The 15,000-nt window shown below is 44.1% G+C and overlaps 1 protein-coding gene across 6 annotated transcripts in view; it reads right to left on the reverse strand.

Annotated features, from left to right (window-relative positions):
* Positions 1-15,000, reverse strand: part of LOC126986248 (obscurin-like) — a 269,280-nt gene that overhangs the window by 51,345 nt on the left and 202,935 nt on the right. For all 6 annotated transcript variants that reach the window (XM_050842223.1, XM_050842222.1, XM_050842220.1 and 3 more), the window contains 10 exons: positions 14,954-15,000; positions 14,155-14,330; positions 13,407-13,521; positions 11,326-11,504; positions 8,792-8,991; positions 5,799-5,957; positions 3,531-3,778; positions 2,651-2,806; positions 1,537-1,682; positions 79-312 (listed from right to left, as the gene is read on the reverse strand). The exon at positions 14,954-15,000 is cut by the window's right edge and continues 68 nt beyond it. In XM_050842223.1, the coding sequence (XP_050698180.1) occupies positions 79-312; positions 1,537-1,682; positions 2,651-2,806; positions 3,531-3,778; positions 5,799-5,957; positions 8,792-8,991; positions 11,326-11,504; positions 13,407-13,521; positions 14,155-14,330; positions 14,954-15,000 (1,660 nt within the window). The remainder of the gene's footprint in view (positions 1-78; positions 313-1,536; positions 1,683-2,650; positions 2,807-3,530; positions 3,779-5,798; positions 5,958-8,791; positions 8,992-11,325; positions 11,505-13,406; positions 13,522-14,154; positions 14,331-14,953) is intronic.

A 15,000-nucleotide genomic window follows, 5' to 3' on the forward strand; every position in this document is an offset into this window, starting at 1 on the left:
CTTCCTTTACTATTCTTTCCTTTCCCTTCCGTTCCCTTCCCATATCCCCTTCACATCTTCACCTGTTCAAAATTTTACCTGTTCGCACCGTGTTCCAATCCCCTTCAGGGTACTCAGCCATCTCCAGCAGGTACGTGACGGGCTGGGTGGGCGGGGCGGCCAGGTGGGGCATCCAGCTGATCGTGGCTCGTCGGTCGGAGAGGGCGCTGATCATGGGCTTATCCGGCAGAGGCATGGGAACACCTGACCGCCGGATCCTATCGAAGCCTTGGTACTCATCCCCCACTGGCCTCTTCTTCTTGCTCGTTAGCGCTGGGGAGGGAGAGAACATTGCTTGATACGTTGAAGGGAGGAATGCAGAAGGGATTAGTGGATGCGTTGGCGGAGAGCGAGTATTACGGATGGTTGAAGATGAGGGTACGGGCGAGAATGAAGGTGAAAGTGGGAATGAAGATGAAAGAGAGGATGGGAGGGTATAGTCTGTGCACTTAACCAGGCAGCAGCGACGGACCAAATTTGTGGCTTTACCGTGTACCAGCGACAGGCCAAGTTTTTTGCCATGATATAAACCCCCCAAAATAGATGATGCATAAACTGATCAGAAATGCGTTGATATGTATTATGAAATGGTTTGCGTGAGTGATGATTTTTTTTCTCTTTTCTCTCGCTTAGAGGGGCCTTTAAGAAACATGATCCCCGCAGTTACCGGGTTAAGTTCGACCTCAGCTGACAACATAAACCTATAGGAGTGTTTGCAAGCTGAGTGCTGATTGGCTACTGCTATGGCTTCCAAGTCTTCTTTAACCTCTGTTTGTGTTTATCTCACGCAACACTTTCCGCTAATCTGCACTGTGCTTACGAACGCGCTTAGGTTTATGTTGTCAGCTTGGGGCAGACTTAAGTGAACAGACTATAGTGGCTTACCTCATTACCTATTTACCAACCTACCTATTTACCCACCTGTCTACTTACCCATCGTCTTACCCACCCACTCACTCACTCATATGTTACCCAGAACAGATCAGGAGAAAGAAGAACTCAATCTGCTTAACCTAACCTTAAACTATATACCCATCCGTTTACTTACCTATTTACCCACCTACCTATTTACCCACCTGTCTACTTACCCATCGTCTTACCCACCCACTCACACACTCATATGTTACCCAGAACAGATCAGGAAAAAGAACTCAATCTGCTTAACCTAACCTTAAACTATATACCCATCCGTTTACTTACCTATTTACCCACCTACCTATTTACTCACCTGTCTACATACCCATCATCTTACCCACCCACTCACTCACTCATATGTCAGCCAGAACAGATCAGGGAAAAGAAAAAAAAATCAATCTGCTTAACCTAACCTAACCTAACCTAACCTAACCTAACCTAACCTAACCTAACCTAACCTAACTATATACCCATCCGTTTACTTACCCACCTATCTACCCACCATCTTCCCCACCCACCCACTCACCCACTCATACGTTACCCAGAACAAATCACCAGAAACCTAAGTGGCTGTGTACTCACTTTCACAGATGAGCTTCCCAGAACAAGCAGCTTCCCCGTACTCGTTCCATGCCTTCAGCTGGTACACGCCGGCATCCTCTGCGGTTACGTGGCGAATGGAAAGCCGAATCAGACCATCGTTGTCCTTCTCCACGGCTACTCGGTTCCTGGAGGGTCGTAGGATCGGATCGTATTAGCTCTAGGATTGGACCTTGTTTGGCGGGATGAGTGTGTGGGTTTGGGTTCGAAGATTGGGTTTGGTTGGGTTTGAGGAGAGTGATTGTTAAATGTGGGTTTGGTCTCTTCGTTTTCCTCCTCCTCCTCCTCCTCCTCCTTCTCCTACCTTGGTTCCTCCTCCTTCTATTTTGATTCCTCCGTCTTCTTCCTCCTCCTCTTTCGTTTCCTCCTTCTCCTCCTGTTTCACTTTCTCTTCCTCCCCCACTGTCTATTTTGCTTTCTCTTCCTTCTCCTATTTTGCTTTCTCCTCCTCCTCCTTTTTCTCCTCTTTCTTCGCTATATTTTCTCTCCCTCTTTCATTCTCTCCTTTCTCACTTTTATCCCCATTCCTATACAGCCTTGGCGTCTCTAGTCAGCCAATCCTTCCTTCCTTCATTCATTCGTGCACTTGTCCTTCTTTTCTTCCTTTTTTCCTTCCTTCCTTCCTTCCTTCTTCCCATCCTTTCTTCTTTCCTTTCTTCCTTCAGTCAGTCAGTCAATCCTTCCTTCCTTCCTTCATTCATTCATTCGTACATCTATCCTTCTTTCCTTCCTGCCTTCCTTCCTTCTTCCCATCCTTTCTTCTTTCCTTCTTCCCATCCTTTCTTCTTTCCTTTCTTCCTTTAGTCAATTATTCAATCCTTCCTTCCTTCATTCCTTCATTCGTACATCTATCCTTCTTTCCTTCCTTCCTTCCTTCCTTCCTTCCTTCTTTACACCCTTTCTTCTTTCCTTTCTTCCTTCAGTCAATCCTTCCTTCTTTCATTCGTACATCTGTCCTTCCTTCCTGCCTTCCTTTCTTCCTCCCATCCTTTCTTCCTTCCTTTCTTCCTTCAGTCAGTCAGTCAATAAGCACGTCAATCAAATAACCAATCAATAACCAATCAATCCCTCCACCTGTCCCTCCACCTGTACTCACGTGGAGATAATGGGGCTGTTGTCCTTGTACCACCTGAACTCCGGCTCGGGTTTGCCCATCACGATCGCCTTGAAGAGCGCCTTGGAGCCCTCGAACACCTCCTGGTCGCCTATCACCTTGAGGAACACCGGGGCCTCCATGCGCCTCCTCGGGTCGCTGGGGGAATGGGAGGCGAGGTTAGGTTAGGTTAGGTTAGGTTCAGTTTTTTTTTTTACACAACGGACGTAGCTCAAGGGCATAAAATAACGACAAAAAAAAAACCGCTAGACGCCACTCCAAACAAACAAACAAACAAAAAATATAAGTTGAGGTCAGAAAAGGTTGGTCTGGTTAGGTAACGTTGTTAGTATTGGTTTGGGAGGTTAGGTTAGTATTGGTTTGGTTTGGTTAAGCGAGGTTAGGTTTGGTTTGGTTAGGTAAGGTTAGGTTTGGTTTGGTAAGGTTAGGTAAGGTTGGTTTGGTTTGGTTTGGTAAGGTTAGGTTTGGTTTGGTTAGGTAAGGTTAGGTTTGGTTTGGTAAGGTTAGGTAAGGTTGGTTTGGTTTGGTTTGGTAAGGTTAGGTTGGTATTGGTTTGGTTTGGTTAGGTAAGGTTAGGTTAGTAAGGATTTGGTTTGATTTAGGTTTGGTAAGGTTATGTAAGATTAGGTTAGTAAGGGTTTGGTTTGGTTTGGTTAGGTAAGGGTTGGTTAGGTTTGGTTTGGTTAGTGTAACATTTCTTTGGTTTGTTTAGGTTAGGTTAGGATATGTTTGGTTGGGTAAGGTTAGGTTAATATTGGTTTGGTAAGGTAAGGTTAGACAAGTATGGGTTTGATTTGGTTTGGGTAGGTTAGGTTAGGTTAGGTTACCAACACTCCCGAAGCCCACAACACCAAACGCTTACATATCATCCGACACGAAGAGCTCAGCCTTGTACTCCACGGTGCCCTCCCTGTTCTTTGCCACGACCCTGTACACGCCGGCGTCGCTGTAGGTGGCGTCCCGGATGAGCAGAGTCTGTCCCTCGCCATCCTTCCTTACCCGCACCCGGTCCCCGTCAGAGCCGATCTTCTCGTTGTCGTGGTACCAGGTGATCTCAGGCAGAGGCAGACCGTCGTACTTCACCGTCATGCGCACATCACTTCCAGGTAGCTGTGAGGTGATTAGGGTAGGTAATGACAGGTGCACAGGTAAAGAAAGGGTACAGGTGAAAGATTTCCAGGTCATTACAGGATGCATATTTGAGTGAACAGGTGTACAGGTAACTAGGAGGTGATTAATTAAGGCCGTATTTCTAAACATCGTACACTTATTTCCAGGTAGCTGTGAGGTGATTAGGGGAGATAATGACAGGTGGACAGGTAAAGAAAGGATGTATATTTGAGTGAACAGGTGTACAGGTAACTAGGAGGTGATTAATTAGGCCGTCTTAGGACAAGGGCCCGTTTCCCCTAGTGATACTGGGGGATAAATCTTTGAGGAGGAGTGAGGAGAATCGCTCATACAAAGGAGAGTAAAGGAGAGTGGATGAGAGAGAGAGAGGTCAGCTTCGTGTGGAGAGGCGTTTCGAGTGTCTAGCGGGGATTTTTGTTACTGTTCTTTTTTTTTTTTACCCTTGAGCTGCCTCCCGTGCCGTAAAAAAAGGATAATAGATGCTGCTAACTCAGCGTTGATTAGGTTGATCTGTACCTCTGCATAACACTTAGGTCATCATTTAATTTTGTTTCGTTAAAGTGTTCGGCTAACTCAGCGTTGATTATTTTCTTTAGCATACTCTCTTTTAGGGAAGGGGGGCGGGGCTACAGGCGGGGTTATGGGCGGGGCCTGTTTACCAGCTTAGGGTGAACGGAGTATAGTATCGGTATTGTTAGGCGACAATCTGACAGCGTGGATCAAGGACTGGCTCACTGGAAGACAACAACGAGTTGTACTCAACGGACAGGCCTCCGAGTGGCTCCCGGTCACAAGTGGAGTGCCACAGGGGTCAGTGCTGGGACCCATACTTTTCATCATATATATCAACGACCTAGAACTAGGATTAAAATCCAATCTTTCAAAATTTGCCGACGACACAAAGGTGGGTGGGAAGGCCCTCACGACGGCAGACTGCGAAATTATCCAGAGAGACCTGGACCAGATCACTCGGTGGTTAGAAAAATAGCAGATGTCCTTCAACACTACCAAATGTAAAGTAATGCATATCGGATCCAGAAACAGCAACCACACATACCACATGGGTGGCGAACCACTACATGTAGTGCAAGAGGAAAGAGACCTCGGGGTCACCATCAGCAGTGCCTTGAAACAAACAAAACACTGCAAGTCCGCCTGTAAGAAAGCCAATACAGTGCTTGGGTTCATAGCGAGGAACTTCGAATACTAGACGCCGGGAGCTATGTTATCCTTGTATAGTTCGCTGGTAAGGCCCCACCTGGAATACGCCGTGCAATTCTGGTCTCCTAAATACAAGAAATACATTGAATTACTTGAGAGAGTACAGCGCCGCGCCACGAAGATGATACCATCACTGAGGACGAAGCCCTATGAAGAGCGATTCGAGCGACTCAATCTCTTCACGTTGGAAAAGAGACGACTGCGGGGAGACATGATACAAGTCTTTAAGTACCTGAACAAGCTCAGCAACGTTGATCACTCCAAACTCTTCACGCTACAAACTAACCTGAGAACAAGAAACAACGGAAAAACTATTCAAGCAAAGCGATGCAATACCGACATCGGCAAGAGTTATTTCTCGAATAGAGTTGTTCGCCACTGGAACAGCCTCCCTGCAGAAGTGGTTAGCGCAGAGACCATCAACTCCTTCAAGAAACGCATTGATCGCCACTTTGCTGCATCGGGAGTGAACTGAACGTACCCAAGGGTAGATACACAAGTGCTTTAATTCTTCCCTGCAAGCCACTCCTTTGGCAAACCGATTGATTAAATCACTGAACGCAGGCAGCCTAGTAATGAGCCAACAGGCTTTCTGCTGCCTGCTAGTCCATGTTTCCATGTTTCCTCCTCCTCCTAAATTATCTTCTTGCTTATTATTTTTGCTGTCGTCCTCCTCGCCCTTCTCCTCGTCCTCTTGACCGGATTCCCCAACCTCCTCCTCCTCCTCCTCCCAACCTCATTCTCAAATCCTCCTCCTCCTCCTCCTCCTCCTGCTCACCTTGTACTGGTTGGTGAAGGTGGAGGTGAAGCACGGGGGCTCGAAGCACTTCCTAATGGACACCTCACACTCCGTCTCCGCCTTTCCGTGATCGTTCTCAATCACGCACTTGTACATGCCGGAGTCCTCCCCTTGGGCCGGCCGCACCTCCAAGAACGCCTGTACAGAAAGAAAACGGGGTGCGGGTGTGAGTGATTGGATGGGGTGACTGTACTAAGCTTTCTACCTACTATACAAGGGTAAAAATAATGTGGGTAGGAATATATCTACTTAAAAAAGTGGTGGTTAAGGTGACAGAAAAGCGAAGAAAACGGTGCCGGGTTGTAGTGATTGGATGGGGTGACTGTGCTAAGCTTTCTACTACTGCAAGTGTAAAGAAATGTGGGTAGGAATATATCTACTAAAAAAAACAAATGGAAAGGGCTGTAAGAAATGGTGGTTAAGGTGACAGAAAAGCGAAGAAAACGGGGAGCGGGTGTATATGATTGGATAGGGTAACTCTGCTAAGCTGTATGTCCCCTATAAGGTTAACTAATACATAGAAAATTCATAAAAGTAAAACAAGAAAACAAAGATCTGGCAGCTAAATGTTAGAAGGAAAAAAATGAAGCTAAGTTAAGTTAAACAGTAAGGAAGAAATAAAAGTAAGTGTAAATATAAATAAGTTAAATAGATCAAAACTATTAAACTAATCCACCAGTTGGTTGAAAAATAACTAACTAATATTAAATGCAACTAAGATAAAGATAACGGAACAAAATCAAAGAAAACGGAAGATAAGAAAATGGGAAGAAATCAGAAAATCACGAACTATAAAATAACAAACTAGTAATAAATGCAACTAAGATAAAGAAAACGGAACCAAAATACAAATAACAAACTACTAAATAATGCAACTAAAAGAAAAGAAAACGGAACCAATCAAAAGAAAAAGAGAAGAGAAAATGGGAAGAAATAGAAGAAAATGGGAAGAAATCAGAAAATCACGAACTATAAAATAACAAACTACTAATAAATGCAACTAAGATAAAGAAAACGGAACCAAATCAAAGAAAACGCAAAAGAAGAAAATGGGAAGAAATCAGAAAATCACGGAATACAAATAACAAACTAATAGTAAATGCAACAAAGATAAAGAAAACGGAACAAAATCAAAGAAAACGCGGGAGAAGAAAATGGGAAATAATCAGAAAATGAAGAAAAATAAAATTGCAGTCATATTTCGTCTCACTAAAGAGAAAATAACATGCAACTGAGACAAAAAACAACAACAACTAAGGTAAAGAAAATGGGAACAGGTATCACCCAAGAGAACGGGATATATATTTTTTTGAGGGGGGGGTCATCAACGTGTTCTTTTCTTTTTACCTCTTTCTGGAAGTGAACACAAAGAGAATAATTAGAGAACAGAAGAACAAAAGAATAATAAATAAGACTAATGATATGTAAAAAAAAAATGGAGGAAAAAAATGGTGTAAGAACATATATAAAAGGGCATAAAATTGGTGATTGTAAAGTTAAAGATTATAAATGAAAAAAATATAAGTTACAGCAAAAAATAAAGCATAATACTAATGATAATAATAATAATAATAATAATAATAATAATAATAATAATGTAAACTAAGAAAAATAATATCAAACTCAAACCATAGATATAAATGATAATAACTTGATAAATATGAAACGTAATAGTGATTGAAAACATATAAAAGGAAAACAAATAATAAACGTAAAGATAAATAGTAAATAAACACAAATAAATAGAAAAAATAAGTGTTAATAGACTTAAAAAAATAAATATAGCAAAGCGAAACAGGCACAAAAATGGCTACCGGCGCTATAGGGGAGATGTAAAAAAAAAAAAAAAAAAAAAAAATCCACCTATCTGTATCTCAATTTTCTTATTCTCCACTCACACAGCCGCCTTATATTACATCACTTAACCGAGAGGAGATAAGTGGATGAGGAATAGGAGGAAAGTTAAGTGAGAGGAGTTAAATGATTGAAGGAGGAAAACTATACAAAAAGAAAAACTCATTCATTCATAAACATACACACCAACTTTCCCTTTCCACATTTACCTGTCCATTCATCTTTTCGTCTTGTTTCATTCCCTCCCTTCCATCCTTTCTCTCATCCACCACATCCTTACTTATTTCTCCTCTTCCACTATTCTTCACTCCATTCATTCCATCCATTCATTCATCCATCCACCACATCCACTTCCCCTCTCCACATTCACCTGTCCATTCATCTTGTCGCCTGATATCCTTCCCTCCCTTCCATCCTTTCTCTCATCCACCTTGTCTCCTCTCCGCATCCTTCCACTACCCTCTCCCCACTCCCCACTCACTCCTTTCTCCTCTCCACTTTTTCTGTCTTCGATATTCTGCATTCCTTCTATCCATTCCTTCCTTCCATCCATTCCATTCTCTGTTCTTCCTTTCATCACTTTATTGTATCCTATGTCTCCAATGTTCTTCACTCCTTCCATCCATTCCATTCTCTGTTCTTCCTTTCATCCCTCTCTATTGTCTCCTATCTTCATTGTTACCTGTCCCGTTTCGTTAATTCACTTGTTTTCATTCACTTCTTCATACATCTTTTTGTCGCGTAATATTCAGTTTCTTCCATTCATTTTGCCGTCTATATCCTTTCCTTCCCATTGTCTCCTATCTTCATTGTTACCTGTCCTGTTTCCTTAATTCACTTCTTTTCATTCACTTCATTATACATCTTTTTGTCGCGTAATATTCACTTTCCTCCATTGATTCTGCCGCCTATATCCTATCTTCGTTGTTATCTGTTCTGTTTCCTTAATTAACTTCTTTTCGTTCACTTCTTCATACATCTTGTCTCATAATATTCACTTTTCTCCATTCATTCTACCGCCTATATCCTTCCCTTCCCTGTCATCCTTTCTTCCTATCCTCTCTACTACTCTTTCCACTTCTACGCTTGTCGCTCCCTCTCCTCTCCCTCACACTCACCCTATCGCCGTCGTAGGTAAAGAACACACGGTCGCCCAGCTTGATCTCCTTGCCGTCCTTGTACCACTTCATCTTAGGCACGGGTCCGCCCTTCATGGTCACGGGCAGGCGCAGCGTGTCGCCCTCGTCCGCGGAGATGTCCTTCAGGCCCTCCGTGAACTTGGCGGGACTGTCTGGCTGGCCGTCCTCGCGAGTGAAGCCTGAGGGTGAGATTAGTGTGAGATTAGGTGAGATTTGGGTGAGATTAGGGTGAGATTGGGTTAAATAAAGAATGGTAGCGGTGACAATTATGTTGGCTGAATTTATAGTGAGATTAGATGAGATTGGGCGAGATTAGGGTAAGATTGGGATGAGTGGGTGAAATTAAGATGAGATTAGGGTGAGAATAGAGGTAGTGGGTGAGATCAGGGTGATGCTAGGAGGATTCAGTGAGGTTAAGATGAGATTAGTTTTAATATATGGGTGAGATTAGGAGGACCGGGTGAGATTAGGGTGGTATCAGGAGAGATTAGGAGTGTGTGAGATTGATTGGATAAAATAAGGATGATATTACGTTTAGATTAGGTGGAATGGGTGAGATCACGTGAGATTAGGATGAGATTAGAGCGAGATTAGGATCTTATTAAGTGAGAACAGGTTGATATTAGTCAAGTTTAGGGTCAGTTTGGGAGGAGAGAGAGAGAGAGAGAGAAATGAGATGAGAAGGGAGAGAGAGAGATATATGGAGAGATATATATATATATATATATATATATATATATATATATATATATATATATATATATATATATATATATATATATATATAGAGAGAGAGAGAGAGAGAGAGAGAGAGAGAGAGAGAGAGAGAGAGAGAGAGAGAGAGAGAGAGAGATTGTTACACTGGTGGCAGCGGTGGGATACAGAGAGAGAGAGAGAGAGAGAGAGAGAGAGAGAGAGAGAGAGAGAGAGAGAGAGAGAGAGAGAGAGAGAGAGAGAGAGAGAGAGAGAGAGAGCATTTAGAGAACCTTTTCGAGGGTCTTAAAAGCTTTTACTACTTCGCGAAAAGTTGAGAAAAAAAGAGAGCAAGGAGAAAAAGAGAGAGAAAAAAACTTGCCTCCCTCGCATTGTTTCCTCCACTCACACAAAATGGAGGAAAAAAAGAGAATACGAACCTTCCACACAACCAGAACTCATGGATTTTAGAACCCCAGAAGAGGCAGCGAGTGAGTGAAGCAACGCGTCCCCGGTGGTGTGCTCCCCGTTGGTTAGTTAGTAGTTAATGTCTTCACCTTAACAGAACCTCTTATAAACCTTCCAGATGATTTGTAGAACCTCACGAAAGGACCAGTTTGAACATTAGTACCCAAGGACTTCCAAGTGACCAGAACTTCATAAAACCCTTCCATATTATTCTTAGAACCCCAACAGAACCTCATAGTTATAGTTTTAGAACCCCAGTCCCATCACCTCCTCATAACCTCTCACAGAATTCTAGTAGAACCCCAACGAACCCAGAGTCAGAACTTAAGAACTCAATGGCCTCTACCTTAAAAGAACCTCCTAAAACCTTTCTGTATCCATCGTAGAACCCCATCGAAACCTAAACATCAGATAAACCGTATCATCGCACTAGAACCTGCTCAGAACCCATAATTGAACCCGAGAACCTCAACCAGAACGTATCCTCTGACATACCAACCCATATCCCATTGAAACCTCAGAACCCAAAATTGAATCCCAGAACCTCACCCAGAACGTATCCTCTGACTTACCAACCCATATCCCATTGAAACCTAGAACCTCGCCATTAAACCTCACTAACCCCACATACCCCCAATTAGAACCCAAAACAAACACCAGGACCTCACCTACAACTACCCCCATCCCATCACTCCCTACCCCTCATAACTTCGAATAGAACCTTAATAGAACCACTCTTAAACCCAGTCGTAGTTTTAGACCATATTCAACCTACATAGCCCCATCAAAACTCCATCACAACCCCAAAATGACTCCCTTAAAACCTCACCCAGAACCCCCTCCCCTCCCCTTCGTCTTATATTCTCTTACAAAACCTTAAAACCACACCCAAAACCTCATAGCCAAAATTTAGGACCCCATCAAACCAGCAAGCCCCCAACTAGACCCCAACCACAACCCCCAAACTGACCCCCAAAACCTCACCCACAACTCTCCCTTCCTTCCCCCTTATCCCCCTGAAACTTTCGCTTCCTTCCCCCTCATCCCCCTGAACCTCTCCCTTCCATCCCTCTCATCCCCCTGAACCTCTCCCTTCCATCCCTCTCATCCCCCTGAACCTCTCCCTTCCATCCCTCTCATCCCCCTGAACACACTCAACAAGCACAGACACCATGAATTTTAGAACCCCAGTGGAGGACAGCAAGTGAGTGAAAAAACGCGCCCCCGGTCGTATGCTCCTCGTTATACAGCAGATAGTTAGCGTCGCCACCTCACCCAAAACCTATGATCAATCCACCCACAAAAAAGTCAAAGTTTGAATTTTTGGAACAACCCCCCCTTAATGCACTCACCCAGCACAGACAGCGTGGCCTTCGAGGTGGAGTCTCCCTCGGGGTTCTTGGCCACACAGCTGATCTCACCGGCGTCTCCTTCCGTGGCGGCGTCGATTTGCAGACACACGGTTCCGTCGGGGCCTTCAACTTGTTTATAGTGTTTCCCGTCCAGGTTAATGGGCTGTCCGTCCTTGAGCCTGGGGGAGAAAGGGAGTTAAGGGGGAAGACTGGATGGAGGGTAAGTTATGGGAAAAAGATAGTGGGAGAGAAGCGGGGAGTTAGGGTTGGAAAAGAGGGCGGGGAAAAGGGGGAGATAGGGAAAGAGAATGGGGAGTTAAAGTAGGAAAAGAGGAGAGTGGGAAAATTGAAGTTCGGGAAAGAAAAGGAGGAAGAAGGGGGAATTAGGATAGAAAGACAGGGGGGGAGGGTGAAGAAGGGGGAGTTTGGAGTAGGAAGAGTGTGAGTAGAAAAGGGAGAGTTAGGGAGGGAAGAAGGGGAAAGAGAAAGGGAACTGAAGGTAGGGAAAGAGGGGATACTGTGAAGGGTGGGGAGTTGAGAAAGGAGGATGGTCAAGGTTGTAAATGATAGGGCAAGAAGGACAAAGTATTGGTACGAAGAGAGTGAAAAAGAGTGAATAGGGAGTAAGGGAGAGTGTGAGAGGAATAGAGAGAGAAGTAAATTGACGAGAAGAGGGGACAGTAAGAGGAATAGAGAGACACATTGATAAGGGGGGTGAGAGAGAAAGGAGAATAAGAGGAATAGAAAAAGAGGTAAATTGACAAGAGGATTGAGAGAGAGAGAGAGAGAGAGAGAGAGAGAGAGAGAGAGAGAGAGAGAGAGAGAGAGAGAGAGAGAGAGAGAGAGAGAGAGAGAGAGAAATTAATAAGGAGGGTGAGAGGAAGGTCAAAGAATAGTTAATAGAATCGAGGGAGAGGTATATTAACAAGAGGAGGGAGAGACAAGAAAGGGGAAAAGAGAGGAGAAAAAGAAGGAATGATAGAGAAATAGAAATCATGAGCAGTTTCCACGTAAGATGAACTCACTACAGGAAGAGAAGGTGCTGATTATCTGGGAAAAGAATAGTAAATATAATCGAGAAAGAGTTATATTACCAAGAGGAGTGGGAGACAGAGAGGGGAAGGGGGAGGTGAAGAATAAGGAATAACAGAGAAATACAAATCGTAAGCAGTTTCCACATAACACAGATGCAAATAAAGCTCTCAGACGCACGCAAGATGAACTCATTAACAGGAAGAGAAGGTGCTGATTATCTTTTTCTCAGGAGTGGCCATACAGAAGGCAAAAAAGCTCTTTCATTCCTCTTGTGTAATGGTCTTTTTCAACTCCTCCCTTTGAAACTTGTTGACGCTCGGCATGCAGAAACCAGACAAGCTCTTTCATTTCTCTTGTGTTATAGTATTTTTCAACTCCTCCCTTTGAAACTTTTTGACGCTCGTTTTAGCCCCATTTTTCCCTACTTCTCCTGCCATCCATTTCCTGATTTGCCGTCTTAACACTTCCCTTTGATTTCATGACCTTCACCTAACTTGACCTGACTTGACCTCTCGCCCGTGACTCGCCATTTTCAGTCACTTTATTTTTCCCTAATTCACTTCTCCCGCCTTGAATTTCCTGATTTGCCGTCTAAACACTTCCCTTTGATTTCATGACCTTCACCTAACTTGACCTGACCTGACCTCTCGCCCGTGACTCGCCATTTGCAGTCACTTTATTTTTCCCTAATTTACTTCTCCCTTCTTCCATTTTCCCAATTTTCCGTCTAAGCACTTCCCTCTGATTCCATGACCTTCACCTAACTTGACCTGACTTGACCTCTCGCCCGTGACTCGCCATTCACTTCCCTCTGATTCCATAACCTTCACCTAACTTGACCTGACTTGACCTCTCGCCCATTACACACCAATCACAGTTACTTCGTTTTTCCCTACTTATTCCCCCTCCTTTTTCCTCATTTTCCTTTTAAACGATGACTTTAACCTCTGCTCTTTATTCAACTCACTACTTCTCCCTCCTTTCCTTCTAAACACTTCTCTCATATTACGTGATCTTGACCTGACTTGACCTCTCCCATTACTCACCATTGGACTTCAGGGCGCGGTGATCCTCCAAGCTTGACCTCCAACCTAACGGGGTAGCCGAGAATGACCTTGCTTGACCTCAGGCTGCTCAGGAACTCGGGCTTTGATGGCGGAGCTGGGAGGAGAGGAGGAAAGTGCGTGAGGAAAGTGGAAGGAGAGAAGTGTGGGAGAGTGCAAGGGATGAGTGCGAAACGAAAGTAAGAGTGTAGGAAGACATTAGAGGGTAAGAGGAAGGGATTGAGGAAGGGGGAGCAGAAACACGTAGTAGTCAGGTATACACACACACACACACACACACACACACACACACACACACACACACACACACATTTACCATTCAGATGCAAAAACATATCAACCAGTCACACAAAACACCTATGCATTTAAAACCCAGATGCTTAACAAAAAAAACAATATTCAGTCAGCCAGTTACACACACACACACACACACACACACACACACACACACACACACACACACACACACACACACACACACACATCAGACACTCAGATACAAAAACAAATCACTCAGACACATATCCGCTTCCATATTTCAAAAACTATAGATACATACAACAAACAACATTGGGGTTTGAGGTTAAGTTAGGTTAAGTTAGTGCGTGGTAGAGAAAAAAAAATGTTGGGCTGTGAGGTTTGAGATTATGTTACGTTAAGTTAGTGTATGACAGAGAGAAGAGAGTGTAGAATTTGGTGTGTGGGTCAATTCAATTAGTTAGATACTCACGCACGACAGTCAGCTGGGTGTCCGCCTCGCAGGAGCCCAGGTCGTTGGAGGCATGGACCGTGTACCTGCCCATGTCCTCCTGTGTCACGCCTCTGAATTCCAGGTAGTAGATGCCCTCTGCCGTCACGCCCAGGTCGATCACGTCAGAATGGTACACCTGGCGACCGTCCTTCAACCTGAGTGGAGCGGGAGACAGGTTAGGTTAGGTTAGGTCAGGTAAAGTCAGGTTAGATCACGTCAGGTTGGTTAGGTCGAGTTAGGTCAGGTTAGGTTAGGTTTGGTTAGATTACGCTAGGTTTGTTTAAGTTTTGATAGGATTAGGCTAGGGAGGCAGGTTAGGATAGGATGTTAGGTCAGGTTAGGTTATTAATGAGAGAAAGAAAGAGAGAAGTGATAAGGTGTAAAGGTAATAGATTAATGAGAGAGAGAGAGAGAGAGAGAGAGAGAGAGAGAGAGAGAGAGAGAGAGAGAGAGAGAGAGAGAGAGAGAGAGAGAGAGAGAGAGAGAGAGAGAGTGTTTCACTGGTGGCAGCGGTGGGATACACACACACACACACACACACACACACACACACACACACACACACACACACACACACACACACACACACACACACAGACACAGAGAGAGAGAGAGAGAGAGAGAGAGAGAGAGAGAGAGAGAGAGAGAGAGAGAGAGAGAGAGAGAGAGAGAGAGAGAGAGAGAGAGAGAGAGAGAGAGAAGGGGTACAGTCACGTTAGTAACTAGGATAGAGTAGGATAAGTCAGTTTGAGGTCAACGTAAGGTCAGGCCGACTCACCACTTGACCTCAGGCTTGGGGAAACCGATGATTTTGGCCTGAAAGAC

This window comes from Eriocheir sinensis, chromosome 61 (genome assembly GCF_024679095.1).
Source record: "Eriocheir sinensis breed Jianghai 21 chromosome 61, ASM2467909v1, whole genome shotgun sequence".
In the NCBI taxonomy this organism is placed as follows: domain Eukaryota; kingdom Metazoa; phylum Arthropoda; class Malacostraca; order Decapoda; family Varunidae; genus Eriocheir; species Eriocheir sinensis.